We start from the raw sequence: 20,698 nt of genomic DNA, 5'->3' as shown, positions 1-20,698 counted from the left end.
ATTGGATAATGCATGGTTTCAGTAAAAAACTTGATTACTTGCTTCCAGTAGGACCCTCATGTAGTTTGATCCAATTGGTTTGGATGAAGTCTGAGATTCTAACAAGAAGCCAGGTGATAATGCTAGTTTGAGGACATTTTGAGTATTAAGGTCAGAGAGGGTACATCTCATCTGGTTAGTATAAAAATCAGTATAGGCCATTAACTTTTCCTTCTGTATCTGTGGATTCTCTACCAGGGGCTTCTCCTACCTTGATCCTGTCCATTTCTCATTTATCACTGATAGTGCTTTTATAAGCTAATGTGATCACTTACGGTAAGGCATTCCACCACTTAGCTGACATAAAAGTCTATACGAAGATATAAACAGAAATGAACATCACACATTAACTTAAAACATAATGGGTTTATATTTAACATAGTACTTCTCATGATGGAAATGTTAACTCAGTTAGTATAAAGCTTTTTTTTTTTACATTAAATCTCGTCTCCATTTCAATGTTAATATAAAGTAACTTTTTTACATTAAATATTTTCTTCATTTCAACATTAGATACATTGAATACATTTTTCTTACTTCTCCCCCCAAGAAATAAAAATTTTAATCTCTGACTGACTGTATTTAATATCTAAATACAATATTAATTTGGGAGATAACAAAACGAAAAACTAATAAAAATATGGAGAAAAGACTCCTCAGTGATGGAGGAGGCACGGGCAATTTCCTAGGATTCTGGGTAAGGGTTTCCTTCTTCCTATTTCACTTTGAAAACTCTGAAACTATGAAATAATATGAATATTTCAGTCATCTGACTTCTTTGACCCTTTTTCTAACTAGCACATATGAATTATAGACTACTTTTTTCAGTGTATTATTTGTTGTGATGAACCCCCCACCACCACCACTGAACACGTATCAATTTGTTCCCACTTACAGGGAGATAATTAAGAATGTGAAAATACCCTATTTCGTGGGATCTTCTAGACACTAAAGCTCAGTTTTTAACCTCAATAACACAAAGGTTTTCCGGGCAAGGTCTGATTCAGAAGGCCCATCAAAATCACATTTGTCCATTCCTCTTTCGTGCATAGACGCCCAAACAGGCACAAATGCCTGTAATGCTGAGAGCCACACCTAACAGGAGAGCGATTGCATCTCCAGCTTCTACTGCTTCAACCACCGGCAGCACCAAAAGCAGTGAAATGACGACCAAGAACAACTGTGTTGAAACTGAGGTCATGATGTTGGGATCTTCCAGGTTATCTCCGGATCTTGAGGGCTGAAGGTTTCTAGAAACCAGACAAGGAAACAAAAAAGGAACCGTTAGAAATTCCCACCTTTCCAGAGGACAGTAAAAATCCATCAGTAGCAATCCACACACCTTTTCAATGTAAATTTCAGACCCCTCTCCTCATTTTATGGTAGGAAAAAAAAAAAAAAAAAAAAAAAGAGGGGAAGTCGACAAAAGGCATTTAAAGAATGGCCTTTTGGGGCTAACCTCCCCTTTTCATGATCATCCCTCGACTCCAGCAATTTTCCCACACGCTATCGTGCCAACGTCGTGAATCGGCTAAGCAAACTGAACGGAATGAAGAACAAAGGGAAAACACAGCAGGCACTCGGAAACTTAAAACATCCTAAAAGTTAAGTAAAAATAAATAAATAAATAAATAAATAAATAAATAAATAAATAAATAAAAATTTACATTTTCTTAGCATTTCTGTCATCCAGGCGATGCAGACCGGTCTGGCAAAAGTCATGCAACGCAGAAGTCCGTGAGGTCGTGGGGAATTCGTGTAAACTTACCAAAGGAAGGATGTGCGTGTGGAGCGTATCCGATTGGAAACTGCCCCTTCCCGGAGTTGGGGCGCCGAGGCTAAGAGGTGCCACGTGACGGAGCCTGCGATCGCAACAGGGGGGGATTTAGGATCTACTCCCCATCCCCACCATCAGCGTCCTCATCCGGGAGGCGGCCAGGGTCCGCGCAGAGCGAGAGAGGGGCGCGAACGCACGACGGAGGGAGGGTCACTAACCCGCGGGACGAGCTCGTCGTTCAGGCAGCAGAACTAGACTTAAAGTTGGTCACTCCGCCCGCACGGGGATCAACGTCCAAATAAATCGAACCCCGAGACCAGTTCCCGCCAGGCCTTCACATTAAGACCTTAAGAACAATCCCTGCTTCGCCCCCGCGCGGTGCAAACCGGACCCCCCCCCCCCCCCGCTTTACAAACACACCGAAGCGACCCCAAATACCCTCCGGGGAGGAGTTGGCACCTTACCTTCCTGGAAGCGGCCATTAGAGGAATGGCGGAGAGGGCGGGGCCTCCGGACTACACTTCCCACAATCCCCGCTGCCGACGTAGTGGGCGGGGCCTCCGGACTACACTTCCCACAATCCCCGCTGCCGACGGCTCCCCGGGACGCGCGCCTGGCTGAGGGAGGGACGGGCGCGCCGTGCGGGCGACGAGCCGGAGCGAGCGTGCGGGGCGTCCTCCCGCGGCGGCGCAACGTGTTACCGGTGAAGTGGTTTAGTGTGTTTGTCCCAAACGCTCTCTCAGAAAGGAGACGAAGACCTGACAGCAAGTATTTTTTTTTTTTCTTTACCCGCTTAACGTTTTAAGACATACAAGTAGTTCTTTTTTTTTTTTTTTTTCTGCGACTAAAATGAAGACACGACCGCGGGAAGATAGCGCCCGAGCACAGCCGTCTGCCTCGGACCCTGTGAAACGAGCGGCCTCCAGCGTTTTGCGGCGGGGGAATCCCCCGTCACCATCCTCCCGATGTGCCCTGTGACCTGTTCGTTGATCCCCTTTTAAGCAATGGGGGGGGGGTGTGCGTGTGTGAGAGAACACGTTGGATTAGACGTGGTTGGGAGGCGTGAAAGGCATTTGTAGGGAAAAGCAAAGTGTAGGAAAAGTGGTTTGTGGGACGATGTGCTGTGTCGGGGCTCCGGAGCGGGGAGGACCGGCCCCCGTCGTTCGGGAGCGCGTGTGGGGCGCGCTTCGTGGCGTCTCCCCGTTTCCACCACACCCACCCTGACCTGACCGCCCCCGGGTCCTGCTGAGAAGACGTGAGGTGACTGCTTTTTTTTTTTTTTTTTTTAAATCAGGAACGAGTTGTTTGCGTGGGGAAGGCCACCCTTGCTGAGGGGCACCCTTGACGTGCGGTCCCTGTGAAGCCCTCAGGTGAGCCTCCGCAGGCGCCCGTGCGACGATTCCCTTGGCACCCCCCCCCCCCCCCCCCCCGCAGGTTGTAAGTTCCTGGTGGCGCGGGTTATAGGGGTGAAGTCGCCGCCCCGCCTGCACCTTCAGCTCGGCGACATGCGACCTCGCATCTTATATGTATATATATATATATATATATTTTTTTTCTTTTCCCTTAAATGTTACCAGTCTCTCTAGACCGACGGCAAAGCTTCATAGTCCTACCTCCTAACACGCCCCCCCGCAGTAGAACTGGCCGATCGTGATTATTTGAATAAATACAAACATCAAATAAATGAATTTGATAAGTACATACATTCAAATACATTTGAATAAGTAATCGTAATTATATAAATACACAAACAAATAAATAGCTAAATTGAGACAAATGCCAAATAAGCCAAACCAAGGCCTCTTGCGTATCGGAAATCCGAGGATGACTCCACAAATAGTGTGGTTAGCATTGCTTCCCTAACCTGGATTGATTGATTGATTGATTATTTATTTATTTATTTATATTTATGATAGAACTAGAGAGAGAGGCAGACACAGGCAGAGGAAGAAGCAGGTTCCACTGGGAGCCCGACGGGGGACTCGATCCTGGAACTCCAGGATCGCGCCCTGGGCCAAAGGCAGGTGTTAAACCGCCGAGCTACCCAGGGATCCCCTGGATTATTATTATTTTTTTAAAGTTCTGCCTTGGCCTCTGGCCTCATTTGCTTGGAGCTGTTAGTCTTGCCTATTTCTAATCAAGTACTTCGAAATGTACTAGGAAACATTCCCTTGTAGTTGAGCGTGAACACTTTGGGAATTCCCCCCCCCCCCCCCTTTATTTCAGTTAGCCCAAGTCAGCAAGGAGGACTTTGAAGTTAAGTGTTATTACAGGTCTGTTTCAGGTGTGTCAAGGTTGAAGATGATGGTTTGAAGTTTGGAGAGTCTGTGGATGGTAAAATGCCTTTTTTTTTGGAAAATATTAAGAGGTCATTTCATGACCTGAATCGTCTGAAACAGGGTGGCTGAAGTTGTTTGTGCAGCAGTGTTTTGGGCCCAGGTAGTTTGATTTATTTATTTATTATTTATTTATTTATAAAAAGATTTTATTTATAAATTAAATATAGAGAGGCAGAGACACAGGCAGAGGGAGAAGCAGGCTCCATGCAGGGAGCGCAACGTGGGACTCCATCCCAGGATCACACCCTGGGCTGAAGGGAGGCGTGATCACACCCTGAGCCACCCAGGGACCCCCCAAGCCCAAGTAGTTTTAAAATAAAGTTAGCTTTCTCTAACAAGCACCCATCCCACTCGGGCAATTTGGCAAAGGTGTTGCCATATATGCTTTTGTGTGCCTTATCCCAGTCCCAGTATCCAAGTAGTATGGTATCCTAGTTCTCAGTTTTTTCTTACTACCCTAGTATTCAAAAAAAAAAAAAAAAAATTAGATCATTTTTTCCTTTGCTTGAAACTCTCCATTTCTGACACGTTAAGCTGAAGTCCAGACTCTATCAAGACTCAAAAAGCTCTACATTCTGGTCTCTCTATGCTTCTCTGATGCCAACCCACCACTCACTCGTGCGTATCCATTTCAATTACATTCACCTGTTTGCTATTTCTTAAACGTGCCCATTTTGTTTCCTATTGAATTTGCCCTTGCTGTTGCCTCTGCCAGTAATACTTTTCTGGCTCTTTAGTGGCTGTTTTCTCAGTGTCCTTCAAGGTTCTGCTTAAATATCGTCTTCTTCCCAGAGTACGTCACAAAAGATACCTCTTCCATTACTGTCTATCCACTTTCTTGCCTTATTTTTTCTTCATAGTGCCTATCACTAACTGAAATTATATATGTATTTATTTATATGTGTAGTAGGTAAACAAATAGAGTGAAAATTCCATGAAGGGCAGGAAATATTCCTGTTTTATTCACTACTGAGTTCCCATCTACTAGAACAGTGTCTAGCATGATACATACTTAGAAGGTATTTTGTGATTGAATAATATTAGTATAACTACAATTTGATTACTGTTTACTTACCTTTATACTGCTCGTGGTAGAAACTACCTTATATGTAGGAAGTCAGCTTTTGGGCTAAAATATAAAGATCCTTGATGATCTAGACTGAGCTTACTTTGAGTCTTCATTCCAAATTTGGGCTTACATATTTCCCCTATAATATTATTTATGTACAAATAACATGTAGTAAGCATCTAAAACAATGTAATTTGTTCAGGAACCTGTCTATAAAGATCCCTACTTAACTTCCTCTGTCCACTTGGAGCATCAGTACTTTGACAAAAATGTTGATTAAGTCTACCTGGATCATGTATTTTTTTCCTTAGCAATACTTGAAAGGTTCGAAAGGTTCCTTTAAATACTTCTTAATGTTGGACAAACAGTATTGGCATTTTTGGTAGGACAATGCTTTGTTGTGCAGACACAATACTGCAAGATGTTTAGTATCTGTAGCCCATGCCCACTAGGTGCCAGTAGGATCCCCCAGTCATGAGGACTACCAGCTGCCCTCACACGTTGCCAAACAACTCTTTGATTGTCGATACTGTCCCTAGTTGAGAACCACTCCAGATTTCATGAACAAAATGAAAGGTGTAGTTTAGAATGGAATGAATCCAAAAAGTAAGGAGTTCACCCACATGTGTATGTGTATATATGCACACAGACATATACACAAACACCCCAAAACTGCAGTGTCTTAATGATTAGGTCCTTTTCCTCTAAATATCTTGTTTTATGTTTTGTGTTATTTATAGATTCTTTTCTTTTTCCTGTCAGCATCTCTACAAGGCAGGTTCCACTGGTCACTGTCTTATAACAGCACTGGTATGTAGATTGAAGTGAGATTTCTGTTTTTATATCTGCCACTCAGTTTAGTCTTCAAGCTGCAGAGAGCTAGTATGGTGTAGTATAAGGAATATTCCTTTTTTTCCCCTTGCTGGCTTTGTGGATTTGGGTGTTTATTCTCTCTGAGACTCAGTTTCCTTTTACAAAATGCATTGTGAGAGGATTAAATGAAACGTTTTAAAAGTGACCGAAAAGACAGCCCGGGTCCCTCAGCAGTTTAGTGCTGCCTTCAGCCCAGGGCGTGATCCCGGGGTCCCAGGATCCAGTCCCACGTTGGGCTCTCTGCATGGTTCCTGTTTCTCCCTCTGCCTGTGTCTCTGCCCCTCTCTCTCTCTCTCTCTCTCTCTCTCTCTCTCTGCCTCTAATGAATAAATAAAATCTTAAAAAAAAAAGTGACCAAAAAAATGACAAGAGATCAATACTCCTCAATTCCCGCTTTAATTCTATTTCTATATCTCTGGTTAGTGGTTAAGAGTTAGGGTCTCTGGGTCAAAGTGCTTGGTTAGAATTCTATCTCGGCTGCTTATTAGCTGTATGACAATACTAAACCTTTCTAAGACTCAGTTTATCTATCTATAAAATTGGGTAGAGCAGTATCTATTTGATACGTACAGTATGAGGATTAAAGGCATTCCTGGGATTAGAAGCTGGCATGGAGTAAGCCCTCACTGAATATTAACTATTTAATTTGTTACTATTTGCTGTTACTCAAATCCATGAAATACGAGGTCTCTCACACTCACTGTGAATGTGCTGTTCTGCATAGTATATAGCAAATGCTCGTGGAACCTTGGCTGCAGACGCATTTTAGGCCCCCTAGGTTTTGGATTGAGGGCTGATTAGAAATATTCTATTACTCTAAGTCTGTGGTAGTGATAAAACACCACCCAGTTGTTGCCTTGATGGCAGTTTCTTTTTAACTATTTTGTACCTACTGGGCGTTATATTTATGTTTAAAACCCATTCTTCACCTAGCTGGTATTACATCATTAATTCATTATATTGGATGCAGGAAGTTTTGAAAAAATAGTTGAAAGGGTGAAGACATGGGTGAATAGCCTCAAGAAATCATTCGGCTGGAATGATCTCTATGGAAAATGCAACAAGCAAGCAAACACTCTTAATTCCTTTTGAATTCTGTTTCTAATTATAGTAGCTAATCTGTAACTGTACTGCTTTTCCCATAAATTGCAGCAAAGTAAAAGGCAACATTAGAAGCTTTGCTAAAAGGGAATTGTAATAATTGAGACTCCGGACTCAGAGGAATGTATTACTTTTGATTGTTAGGGATAATTAATTGTGGATCTTGTAGGACGGATAGAAATTCTTTTTATATTATGCCTGAGAAATGGTACTTCACACAGTGAGTGAACATGGTACCAAGATTTTTACCTTACTCCATTAGCATCAGTAAGGTTTACTATCTGAAAAGGACAAATACTTCCTGTAATCCCTACTTAGACCTCATTTGCTTATACTCCACAGATGAAAAAGCTCTCTATTTTCTCAAATAGCTCACAAAAAAATCGTGATTGTTTCTTCTTAAAGTTTGTTTTTGACTTGTAAGTCAAGGGTCATATAAATGATTTTCATTAGTTAATGAGGTACAGTGTAATTGGAAATATAAACCCAGGGGTTATTAGTATTAAGTGATATAGAGATAAGGATTAATTCCTGGAATACAATAAATATAAGAATCTCTTCCACTCCTTTGACCCAGACCTCCTTTTTTGACTTTTAATATGCCTAAAGCCATCCTAATGAACTATTATCTAGCTATAACTCAGATTTAGATATTTTGTCTAGATCATAGACCAGGACAATAACTGGCATGTTGTACTATGTAGTCCCTCTTCTAAAAGAGACCATCATTTCCTTAACAGTGCTAGAGAGATGAGCAGCTTCTTCTGTGCCTAGCATCTGCCAGCAACAAGTTCTCACTGTGAACATATTTGGAAGCCACATGAACCACAATTCTTCTGAAGCATTGCCACATTCCATTTTCTCCCTCAAGCTGTCTGAATGCTCCTGCAGGCTTTTATATAGTTCCTCTTTAGCATTAAGTATCTAGGGTTATCAAATCCAGAATTTAGTCTTTCAGTTTAAGAGAAGCTAAGCCTACAGTACACCATCCTTCACTAAAATAAGAGACCACTGGTAGCCTGTGATATTCAGAGACGAAGAACATTGTTTTGGTCACTTATCTGAGCAGTAGAAGGCAAAATTTATCAAGTCAGTTGTTACCAAAGAAACGGTTTCAGAGAAGAATGGAAAAGTATTACAATTGAGTCATTGGTAGGCCCTGAATGAAGACACTTCTGGGGTCCATCAGAAAAAGCAGGATGGGCTAATATCAGGATTTTGCAGCGTATGTGTCAGGGAATTCATAAAAATCCAGATTTTCTCATTAGTAATTGAGCCAAGCCAGGTGAATAGAGGCATTTAATTGGAGCTTCACAATTAAAAAAGACTAACCCAGAGCTGGCCTGTATTTTCTTTTTTTTAAATAATTTTATTTTTTATTGGTGTTCAATTTGCCAACATACAGAATAACACCCATTGCTCATCCTGTCAAGTGCCCTCCTCAGTGCCCGTCACCCATTCACCCCCACCCCCCACCCACCTCCCCTTCCACCATCCCTAGTTCGTTTCCCAGAGTTAGGAGTCTTTATGTTCTGTCTCCCTTTCTGATATTTCCTTTTTTTTTTTAATTTTTATTTATTTATGATAGTCTCACAGAGAGAGAGAGAGAGAGGCAGAGACACAGGCAGAGGGAGAAGCAGGCTCCATGCACCGGGAGCCCGATGTGGGATTCGATCCCGGGTCTCCAGGATCGCGCCCTGGGCCAAAGGCAGGCGCCAAACCGCTGCGCCACCCAGGGATCCCCCTTTCTGATATTTCCTACCCATTTCTTCTCCCTTCCCTTCTATTCCCTTTCACTATTATTTATATTCCCCAAATGAATGAGAACATATAATGTTTGTCCTTCTCCGATTGACTTATTTCACTCAGCATAATACCCTCCAGTTCCATCCACGTTGAAGCAAATGGTAGGTATTTGTCATTTCTAATGGTTGAGTAATATTCCATTGTATACAATGGAATACAATGTATACAATACATCTTCTTTATCCATTCATCTTTCGATGGACACTGAGGCTCCTTCCACAGTTTCCATGAAAAACAGGAGACTTATCACTGAGATCATTACATAAGAGCTAACTAATCATTAGGAAAACAGGATGGGATAAGTAGCACTTTCCATAGCTGTTCAGCCACTGCAGAAAGAACACCTGTTGAGGCTAACTGGTGGCAGCATCTTACAGAGGTATATGGGCAAGCTGCAGATGTCATTGTTGATGTGGTTCCAGGCACCATCTAGAGCCTACTGCAGATGTGGCACTCACTTCCACCAGTGAACCTCAGTAATCTATGGGAATCAGTTACACGCACAAATCTATGGTATCCAGGGAATTAGAGGAACCCAGCCTATAGGTACTGGCAAATTCAAATTTTACCTATACTGATGGGCTTCTAAGAGTAGGTTAAGAATTCTTGGATGGGACACATTTATAGTTTTGAAAAGTTGTAAGATTATCTCTTATATAGCACTTTATTCACTGTGCTAGTGGGCTGATTAAGAACATTGTTTTTGGAGAGGCCATTGGAGGCCCCAAATTTATCTCTTCGCTTACGAATTTTGAATTTGTACAAATTATCTAACTTCTTAAAATATTAAAATATTTTACTCCTTAAAATAATTTTCTGAAGGAAATATCATTACTATACCCTGTCACAATGAGGAAACTGAGACATAGTTAAGTAACTTATCTAAGGTTATCTAACTAGTGAGTGGTAGAGTCAGGATATGGGCCTAGGACAAGTCTATACTTGTCTTATATCATTGCTCATATGCTTAAAAAATTTTTTTATAGGGGAGGGGGGAGAGAGAAGGAAAGGGAGTGGGGGAGGGCAGAGGGAGAAAGAGAAAGAATCTTAAGCAGGCTTCTTGCCTAGGGCAGAGCCCACTGTGGGGATCAATCTCACAACCCAGAGATCATGAATTGATCAAGAGTCAGGCACTTAAAGGGCTGAGCAACCAAAGCGCCCCTAAAAAAGTTGTAATTAAAGTATGGTTGATGTTCAAACCTGTATGTTTTTATATGGAAGATGTCCAGAGGATCAAACGCCATTTTAATTTTCTTTGAAGTAAAGTGCTCTAGTTAGTGTTGCTTAGGAAACCTAACCATGATGAGTCATTGAGGAGTTGTTGGTGTTTGTGTACTCTTCTTTAGTCCTGAATTTGATGAATGAGTACCAATATTTGCCTAATTTGTCAATTGATTTTGGCTTAGATTTAATATATACATACACAAAAGTTTTCTTTCTTTTTTAAGTATGTCTGATCCAGACAGAGCAGCACACTTAGTGATACAGATATGACATGTCAGAAATATAGATTGTGATGCATTGGCAAATCTCAACTATCATAAAACCACTGAAGTTTACATAATATATAAGATTCAAAAAGAAAGAAAATAAAGTGAAAAGAACCTTTTGAAAATCTTTGCTTACAGGTCAGAAACTTAAACTAGTCACTGTCAAAGTATAGAGAGGCTATTAACAATAAGTTCAAACAGTTCATAAGGAAATATTAATTCCTCTGTATAGACCAGGTGTTCATTATGATTAAGAGCTGGTAACTATGGAAACAGCATAAAATTTATAAAATTAAAAAAATACCAGATAGAAAATGCAAATAACATAGGAGAATGAATCATGCCCCAACTGATCTTCGCTTGATTTCCCTTAAATCGAAAGACTTAAAAAATTTGTATCTGGCAACTTTCTGAGTAAATCACTCATTTTTCAGACTCTGAATCTCTGGATATCTCAGCTTGTTCATTTGGTAATGCCTTTTATCTAGAGTCAATTTATACATGATAGAATGTATAGGACTGGAGTTTTTATGGTAAGCAATAGGTGGGAGTGGTGACTTTAAACTGAGCTTGGAAACTTGAATGAGTACCTGAACCTTTTATGTAGACATTTATTGTGAATTTTCAGTTGACATATTATGATCAGTCACTTTTCAGTTTTTAAACTTATTTCTTTTGCTAAATCATATAGATGGTCTAGGTAGAGAACTTTATGGTATACTATCAGTTGCTGTGTCATGGAGTGATTTATGCTATGAAATGGCGAGCTGGAGAGCAACAATAAAGTTTCTTTACTCCTTGCCTATAATACTTTGATTGTTTATAAATCTGTTCCTTGAGTCCATTATGCCAACAGGCTACTTGTCTGTAGATATTCTAAAAGTGCTATTATTAGGATTAAAATTCTTCATAAAAATTAGGACAAAATAATCTTACTTTCTGGAAGAATGATTTTATTCAAGGAAGTTAGCAGATTTTCTCTTCAAGGGAAAATTCTTTAAAAATAGAATACGTTATTTAAAAAAATGATTGAAACTGGTTCAATTGAGGAAAAAGTCCCATACAATGCTATTCACAGTTTCATTTGATTGTGATTTGGACCTGTTTTCATGCATTTAAGTTCTCATTTCTCAGGGGAGTCAAAATAAGTAGCTGACCTCAATCTGACAGTCATCGTGAAGCCCTGCTTTTGTGAGCATGCCTATCAACACTAGGATGCATAAAAGTGAATGTGGTATGCTGTGTAAGAGAAGGGACATAATCCTTTTATCTGCTATGCTTTAGTAGGACCTGAGGTAAGAATATTCTACCTACCTTGGGTTACCAAGCTTTCAAAGGGATCTAGGGAGACAGCAGAGAGCCCAGAGATGAGTGGCAGAGTTAAAGTGATCCAAAAATCAGTCCTGGAAGAGTGTCCACTTCCCAATTACACAGGGAGTGTATATAAAAATGCAAATTTCTAAAAGTTCTCCAGGTAGTTGTTAGGTTCATCTGATCTTAGAATCTTTTTCATTGGGAAAAATAAGTTCTAAGGCTGATTATTTGGGAAGAGGAAACATAAGGGCAACTGAATAATGATGTTTAAACTTAATTAACAGTAAATATTTAATAAGACCCAGTTAGAATTATCTGTCTTACTCTCATTTCAGTTATTGATGGAACAAAAAATACAAATATTTCATGCCACTTGTGTGTATATCAAATAGCATTTTTTCTCATTTCTTATAGACTCATCTTTCTTGAAAATTTACTCATTTTAAAAAATGAATAAAACTATTCTGATGATTTCTACTTTTAGTATTGTAGAAATATCCCATTTTTTAGGAAAAAACAAAAGAGTGAAAGGGACTCAGTAACAAAATGGACAACATCCTCAGTTTTAAAACATAACCATGTAGTTGTGACTTTCACATGGTTATGTCTTACAACAATCTTCTGGGTAAAAATTAGGGTGAAGCATTAAATGCAACTCACTGAGGGTGATCAGGAAGGTGTTGTGTGGTGTTGCTAATATTTAGCTTTCTGGTGATTCAACATTAACCAAAGATTGGGTTTATAAGGCATTGGACCTATTTTCCCTAAACATTTCTTCTCTCAGTAGGTACTTGGAAAGGAGCCTAGGTAACCTGGAGTGCTGGTATTCTAAATTGCTGGCTAAAGGCCCATCCATATGCTTTGGAACTGAGACCAGCAAGCAAGATATTATTCTCTTAGGAAGATTGAGTAGCTCTAACAAGTATTCTTGCCACACAGCTACATCTGGATAAACTGGAGCTTGGGCCCATGGTCTTATGTGTTTCAGGTGTATCTCACGGATTTATCTTACTGTCCTTAATATTATGATATTTTTAAAAAAGATTTTATTTATTCATGAGAGACACAGAGAGGGAGAGAGAGGTAGAGACATATGCAGAGGGAGAAGCAAGTTCCATGTAGGGAAACTGATGTGGGACTCGATCCTGGGTCTCCTGGTGATCCAGCTTCAGGATCACGCCCTGGGCTGAAGGCAGCGCTAAACCACTGAGCCACCCAGGCTGCCCAATATTATAATATTCTTGAAGCAGCGTTCCATAAATATATGTTGAATAAATGAACAATTCAGACTTCGTAGTTTTAGTCAACGTAAAGCCCAGTTTGAATCAACATGTGTGTCATAGCCATGAAAACAGTGTAATCTTGGATTGCAGGAATAGATGTGGAATACTTAGCATGGGGAAGATAATTTCTGCTTTGCACCATATCTAGCAAGGTGATGTTCTTTTATGGATTCTCTACTTTCAGAGAAACATTAATAAACTGGATGCTAACCAGGCCTCTGATAAGACTAGAATCATTATTTGAAGAACATAGTTGAAAGACTACGGGATGTAAATGAGAAGACTCAGTGAGGCTGACCACTGTTTTTGGTGATTCAGTCCATAGGAGAGGCACTAAAAGAAAGTGGATTTGTGTAGGATGCTCAGTAGGTGAGAGAAGCATGTTTTAGCACAACATAAGGAAAAGCTTTCTAACATTCTAGGAGAGAAATTGGCTGCCTTGGTGAGCAGTGAACTCTTGATCAGAATAGGTTGGTTTAATGAATACTTGGCATGATGTAGGGAGGATTCGGACTTCAAAAGTACGATTGGCTTTAATGGATGTCCTGGAAGGTTTTCTCTGAACTTGACATTCTCTGATTCTCTTATCTCCTCCTCCCATGACCCCAAAGTCTTATGCTAGTTGTCTGGTGCTTATTACAAGGGTTTGTTTCAAGCCTCTGACACACTGCTATTTATCTTTCTGAAAGCATTATTGTTAGTATTTCTTTCAAATTGGAAGGAAAAAATGGACTATTCTATTTCTGAAAAGGAAACCTTTGCTAATAATTTGTTGACATTTATAAATACATAAAATACATGAAATATTGCTAATATTGTTGTTCAGCCTGTGTAACTGATACTATTCCATAAATAATCATGTAGGCTAAAGTGAACAGATAAAAAATGGGTCCTGTGTATTTTATGTAGACTGACAAAGGTTTATAATCTGAGGATTAAGATGTGAATTTATAATTCAGCTTTTCTGATGTGTCCTGAAAATGGACTCATTGTGGAATACCTACAAAATGCTTCCTGTCATCAGTCAGAATGATCTTAACAGACTTGTGAATATCAGGTCATTGTATGGTACATTTCTGAATATTTAAATTGTAGATCAAAGTAAGTTTTCGTATTTCATGTTCTAAATTTCATATTGTGCTTTTCTGGAAATTAACTATTTTTATTTAATTTCTGAGTGAATTAAATCCTTAAACACTAAACATAAAAATCGATTTGACTTTTGAGCATGTGAGTACCAAAATATGTGCAGTGTATAGAACTAGAAACATGATGATACTATTTATTATACTGCCTAGGTGCTTAGCTACTCAGGTAAGCAAAACCTGAAAAAAAAGTGTAGGTTTAATTTGTGGTTCTTTCTTTTCTAAGAAGTTCTCTGGAATCTGTTGTTTAGGTCAGATTTTCTACCTGTACTGCTAAGGAATTTGTTAAGAAGATATTAAAAATATTTTTATAATTATTTTCCCCCTAGATAATAAGCAATACAAATTTACTGAAATTTACCATGTGGTTTTACACTGATGGCCTATACTAACCACATGTCAAATAGTCATATGCTCTGAAGAGTCACTGGCTATTTTAGGGAAGAGTGAGAATTAACCATAGTGTATTTATTTATTTATTTATTTATTTATTTATTTATGCCCATATTAACTCATTTTCAACATATAACAGTTCATTTTAGTGTTTGGCTAAGTGCATAAACTACAGAACTATCCAATTTTAGTTCAATTAAACTTCAAAGAGTATTACCAAAAAACCGTGGATTGAATATAGTACTAATCGCTCAAAGGAATGTAAAGGGAATGTCATGATTTAATAAGTTCAGCCAATAATGTGCTTCATCTTTTTTGGATCTATTTATCTTTGAGCAGCCTTTTCTTTCTTAACTATGACAACCATAACTGAATTTGGAACTAGACTCTCAGGCGGTGCGTTTGGTGGTCCTACGGATCTGTTTCTTACTTCAACAGTGTTTGGACAGAACACACCCAGGGTTGCCCCTTCTACCAGCCAATGGCCACCCTCCAGCCTTTTTTCCGGTCGCAACCTTCGGAGCCATCTTCCTGGCCATCTTCTGCCACCGAGAGCGAACACCCAAGTTTGAATTTAATTCCTTGTCCCGGATCTACCATGAGCTCCCAGATTGGTAAGAATTATTCCACGAGGTGGAGGTGGCTGTCAGTCGCCTGGTCAATATGCATCTGCGGGCCTCCTACACCTTCCTCTCTCTGGGCTTCCATTTCGGGCCATGCGGCTCCAGAGGGTGTTGGCCACTTCCACGAGTTGGCTGAGGAGAAGCGCGGGGGCACCAAACAAGCGTTCCTTGAAGATGCAAAACCTGCGCGGTGGCACCCACTTCCAGGACGTGCAGAAGCCGTCCCAAAGTGAGTGGGGGTAAACCCTGGACGCCATGGAAGCTGCCCTGCTTCTGGAGAAGACCCTGAACCAGGCCCTTCTGGATCTGCATGCCCTGGGTTCTGCCTGCGCGGATCCCCATCTCTGTGACTTCCTGGAGAAGCACTTCCTAGATGAGGAGGTAAAGCTCATCAAGAAGATGGGTGGCCACCCCCCCAGGCTGGGCTGGGTGAGTATCTTTTCTAAAGGCTCACTCTCAAGCATGACCAGGAGCCTCCGGAGACCAGCAGCCTTTGAGGGGCTCCTCTGGCACCCCCCTTCCCTTCGGGTGCCAGGGCTTGTGCCTGAACCTTTTCCCCTGCAGCCACTAGGCAGCTTTTTAACCATCCTGAGCCCTTTCCCAAAACATGGACCAAATGGAGACAATAAAGCTTTTTGCAGCAAAAAAAGAAAAAAGAAAAAGAACTAGACTTTAAAATCACAGCATCAATAAACATTAAGCAAGGATCGAAAGAAATGATGTATATTTGATTGCATTGATCTTTACCTTAAAATTATTAATAAGAATATTTTGATGTGAAGAAAAAATTTGGTTATTAATTAACAAACCAAAGTTATATAAAGTTTAAATTTATTTTTAAAACATTTATTTTATGTTTTGAAATGTATCTACTAATACAGTGATACCTGGATATAATTTATGTATCTTATATATATATGTGAATGTTGAAAATATTTGTATTCATGAAGGTGTATAGTGTAAAAATTTGGAGATACTAATTTAGATTTGATTCACTGGAAGTAATAGGGGAGGGACATGTCATTTTATTGTTTTTGGAAAACGTAAAAAGAATTGGTCTCTGCTCCCATTTGCATCTTTTCCTTTCCTTAACAAGAACCAGGCTTTGTCATTCAATTATCGGAAGCCACTGTCAAGTTAGTGGTTTTTCTGTACTTGACAAATTTTTTTTTAAGATTTTATTTATTTATTCATGAGAGACAGAGAGAGAGACAGAGAGAGACAGAGAGACAGAGACAGAGACACAGGCAGAGGGAGAAGCAGGCTCCATGCAGGGAACCTGACATGGGACTCAATCCCAGGTCTCCAGGATCACGCCCTGGACCTAAGGCAGGCGTTAAACCACTGAGCCACCCAGGGATTTCCCTTGACAGAAATTTCTACTTAAACAGAAGATTAATTTTTGTGGGCAAGTTGCCTTTATCATGTGGGAACCTCTGCCTACATATAAAAGTTATGTTTTCTTAAAGGGATGGCACATCTGCATTTATTCACTATTGTACCCAGGTCTGTTTAGGAGTTTTCTTGTCCATGTGCTCTGGAAGAGAAGCTTAAGTCTAAGACAAATGAGACTGCCATTAGGGGGGAACAGCTGATTTAATGTCTACTGTTTAAAAACGGTAGCATCAAAACAACAACAAAACTCAAAAATACAAAGGCGTCCAAACCTAGAATCTTTTCATATTGTTTGGATTGAGGAGTGATATTGAGGTATGTTTTTCCTATCCCTACATGACAGAGAATTTTTATCAAGAAAGGATACTATATTTTGTCAAATCCTTTTTCTTCATCTATTGTTCATATGGTTCTTTTCCTTTATTAATGTGGTGTATCACATTGATTGATACGTGGATATTGAAGGATATTGTGGATATTGCCATTGCAGCCCAGGAACAAATCCCACTTGGTCTTGGTGAATAAACCAGTAGAAATGGATGTGGGAAAAGAATCCGTTGATTCAACCTTTCATTCATTTCAAAAGGAGATTTTGAAAGATTGAGAACGTGAAGTAAATGCTATCTAACTTTTTATTTTTATTAGAGAAGAGTTGAGTATAAGTCCAACAGAATACATTTCACATATCTTTAAGAATATAATGATCTGCTGAGGACAAGTCATTTTTATTCTGCTTTTCTATTTGTGCTCTTTCAATTAGAATTTTATCTAGAATATTACCCCTCTTATAATTGGGTGATAAAATTATCCAATAACTTTTGCCAAGCATTCAAAATTGTTCAGGATAAAGGGTAGAAATTAGGTAACTTTTAATACCAATGAGTTAGTTCCTAAATTTTTTAAAGCAGGGAGCCTTTGTTCCTAAGTATGAATTGACCATTGACTGTTGGCTCTGCCCTGGGAGGAGCTTTAACCATAAGTGAGATAGTTCCTTGTGGCCAAGTACACTTCTTTATGCGGAGCACAACTGTGAGCTGTCAAAAGATGGTATTTCTGACATTTGGGGGAAAGATGCTTTAACCCTGAGGAGGAAGTCTGGGTGGAGCATCCAGTACCAACTGTATTTGATAGCACAATATTCTTCACTCAGCCATACAGAATATAGAATAGCAGCTTGACAGGGAGGGTGAATCTTTATGGATTATGGCTTCTGCTACTGGTGAGATTAGGTGAAACTGTTCTTACCAGACTTGTTGCCTATGAACCATCAGAGCAGGCAGAAAATATTCATATGTTACCCTCTTCCCCACACATCACATTCAAAAGTAAAACTTAGATACTGTGTTTGAGAGTTGAACCTTAGACTTCTTATCTAAGAGATTTTGTAAATTGGACAGATAGTTTATCTTGATGCTAGCTGGGTTATCACAGAATTTAACGTTATGAACTTCTAAGTTTGAGTCACCTCAAGTGAGTTCTAAAGTATTTTTTTTGTCCTAAAATAAGGTCTAAATTTTTTTTGTTAGATAACTGCTATTATGTTAATCACTGAGAAAGTTGATAATTTTTTTTAATTGAGTTTGCTTCTAATTGTCATACTCGTTTAGATTTGGGTACCATCAAGTGTGTTAGAGCTGGGTGAGTCTGTCCTTTGTTAAGCAGACAGTTCCTAACTACTGTGAGAAGGAAACAGTTGATCAGTTTTCAGACAATTATGTGTCACTGTGATCTTGGAACAATAAAGTTTGACTTTTATATTAATAAAACTAGAAAGATCTCCTAGCAAACTCAAGCCTTGGTTTTCTAGAAACATAAACCCATCTATTTTTATATTTATGGAACTTGGATTTGATGATATCGGGGTCTCTGTCAACTGTGAATAGTTTAAAGTGGACTGGGTATATGTATGTCCAAACATTTGAATGTGGGATGCAAAGCTGAGGAGCTTCATTCTTGGATCTTTTTTTTTTTTTTTTTAATTTTTATTTATTTATGATAGTCACAGAGAGAGAGAGAGAGAGGCGCAGAGACACAGGCAGAGGGAGAAGCAGGCTCCATGCACCAGGAGCCCGATGTGGGATTCGATCCCGGGTCTCCAGGATCGCGCCCTGGGCCAAAGGCAGGCGCCAAACCGCTGCGCCACCCAGGGATCCCATTCTTGGATCTTTATATACACATACTATAGTCAAACCAGATGTCCAACAAAATGACTTGAATTTTTTCAACAAATTTATTTCAGGGAAGCTAAAAGTGAGCACACACTGTGGAAACATCAAGCAGGTAGGATAGAAGGTATCCTGGAAGAACTAACATCTAAGATGAATCCTTTAAATTGATTAAGAATTGATTATGTTAAAGGCAAGGAGAGTTTTCTAGTAAGAGGGGCAATGGGTGCAGACAACTTAGAACTTGTCTGTAGTTCATGATAGCGAAAACACAGGTAATTTTTGTCAGGATCAGTGATGAGAAGGGAGGTTAAGAGATAAGCAGAGATGTGATTATAAAAACATGTATTGTGTGCATATAAGACTTTATCCTAAGAACATGGGGAATCGTTGAAGTGAGTTAAGCAGATGAGTACCTTGACCAGATTTGCATTTTAGATTGATTACTCTAGCTACAGTGCAGAGAGCGGTTGGAGGGGCCCATAATGGAAGCATGAAGACAACTGAGGAGACAAGAGATTGTGGGGGCTTAGATGGTGGACACAGGGAAATGGTGGGGAGTGAATAGATTTGAGAGGCTTTTAGTAAGAAGGCAAGTTACTGGATGTGGGAGGATGACAAGCTACTGTGACCTGCCTAAATTTTTGGTACAGGCACTGAGATAAGAAATAAGAAATAGAAATTTCTTTCTTGCTGGGGAGGGGTGGGTAATGGGGTGGAGAGGTGATAGGTTTACTCTATGTAATAATCTCTTGGTATTCTACTATAGCCTGACGTAAGGATTGAGGTACATGTAGACCTACTACTACTACCTTTTTTTTTTTTTTTTTTTTTTTTTTACTGTTGGGCAAAAGAAAAGACAAGATGGAAAGATGGAGAAAGGAAGAGTATGCGGGAGGAAGGAAAAAAGGAAAGGAACCTAATTAGAACTTACAAGAAAAAAAAAGTCTTACTCCATGTCAGTTGGAGGTACTTAAATAACATTACATGAGTGCAGCCATTAGTATTATCGTTGCTACCAGTAGCCATCAACCTGCATGAAACAGAGAAGGAGTTTCTCCATAAATGCTGCTTTACTGCAAAAGCAATCCTACTTCTATTTCTTTTGAATCCTGTTGCTGTGTGAAAATACCTCAGTTTGGTGAGAAAACGTTTTAGGAAACAGTTGACTTGTAAGGTATGCTGTTATGTATTTCAAATACTTCTGGCAATGAAAATAGTATTGTCTATTTTGAGGATTTTCTATGACAAGTGAAGTCTCTGATTTTTTTTTTTTTTGTATGCTTAAGGAAATCTGTAGGACAATTAGAAAATACTTTTGAAAGGGATAGAAATAGTACCACCACTAAAATATCTGGTAGAATTTATTACTAGCAATTGTTTCTATGTTGAGGAGAAAGCAGTATTTCACTCTTGAAACATTTATGAGATCATTGATTTCTCTTCCATTAACTTACATGTTTTCAGTGCTGAAGCTGGTGGAATGGTACTAGAGGCCTTTTCTTTTGCATTTACATAAATTGGAATATATACATCATATGCTAAAATGTTTGTGTAAAGGTTTGTGATATATTGTCATTTTAATATATAACTACTGTAGAATCACTTACTTTCCATTTTATCAAACTCTTGCCTCATTCCATCTTGATCACTACCCCCCTCCCCCCCCACACACACATAAGACACAAGTAGCAACCCACAGGCATTGTTAAGCCCTCATAATATACACAGAAAGTTTCAGGGTGAGTCATCTTTCCCAGTTGAAACTTCAGACACTTCATTTTCTCTCTGGGCAACTGGAGAGGTACAATGGGATGAATAAACATGCTATTATGTATGAAAAGACAGGACTTTAGCTCTTAGCTCACTGTCTTATGATGTCATAA

General features: G+C 39.5%; 1 protein-coding gene and 1 long non-coding RNA gene across 49 annotated transcripts in view; one reads left to right on the top strand and one right to left on the bottom strand.

The window, feature by feature from the left end:
- Nucleotides 1–390: 390 nt before the first annotated feature.
- Nucleotides 391–2,425, bottom strand: SMIM30 (small integral membrane protein 30). The gene is made up of 3 exons (XM_077856114.1): nucleotides 2,281–2,425; nucleotides 1,808–1,901; nucleotides 391–1,289 (listed from the first exon to the last, which is right to left on the bottom strand). The coding sequence occupies exon 3, from the start codon at nucleotides 1,238–1,240 to the stop codon at nucleotides 1,061–1,063; it is 180 nt and encodes a 59-aa protein (XP_077712240.1). The 5' UTR covers nucleotides 1,241–1,289; nucleotides 1,808–1,901; nucleotides 2,281–2,425; the 3' UTR covers nucleotides 391–1,060.
- Nucleotides 2,370–20,698, top strand: part of LOC144288544 (uncharacterized) — a 493,091-nt gene continuing 474,762 nt past the window's right edge. For 9 of the 48 annotated variants that reach the window (XR_013356434.1, XR_013356459.1, XR_013356457.1 and 6 more), the window contains exons 1-2: nucleotides 2,396–2,580; nucleotides 3,111–3,186. This is a non-coding gene — a long non-coding RNA (uncharacterized LOC144288544). Of the gene's footprint in view, nucleotides 2,798–3,110; nucleotides 3,187–3,393; nucleotides 4,695–5,964; nucleotides 6,035–7,938; nucleotides 8,713–14,968; nucleotides 15,682–20,698 lie in introns of those variants that run through there. The other 39 variants (XR_013356452.1, XR_013356435.1, XR_013356462.1 and 36 more) reach the window with 30 other exon arrangements.

Source organism: Canis aureus, chromosome 18 (genome assembly GCF_053574225.1).
Source record: "Canis aureus isolate CA01 chromosome 18, VMU_Caureus_v.1.0, whole genome shotgun sequence".
In the NCBI taxonomy this organism is placed as follows: domain Eukaryota; kingdom Metazoa; phylum Chordata; class Mammalia; order Carnivora; family Canidae; genus Canis; species Canis aureus.
The sequence above is the reverse complement of the archived record's forward strand: the minus strand, read 5'-3'. Positions and strand labels throughout refer to the sequence as shown.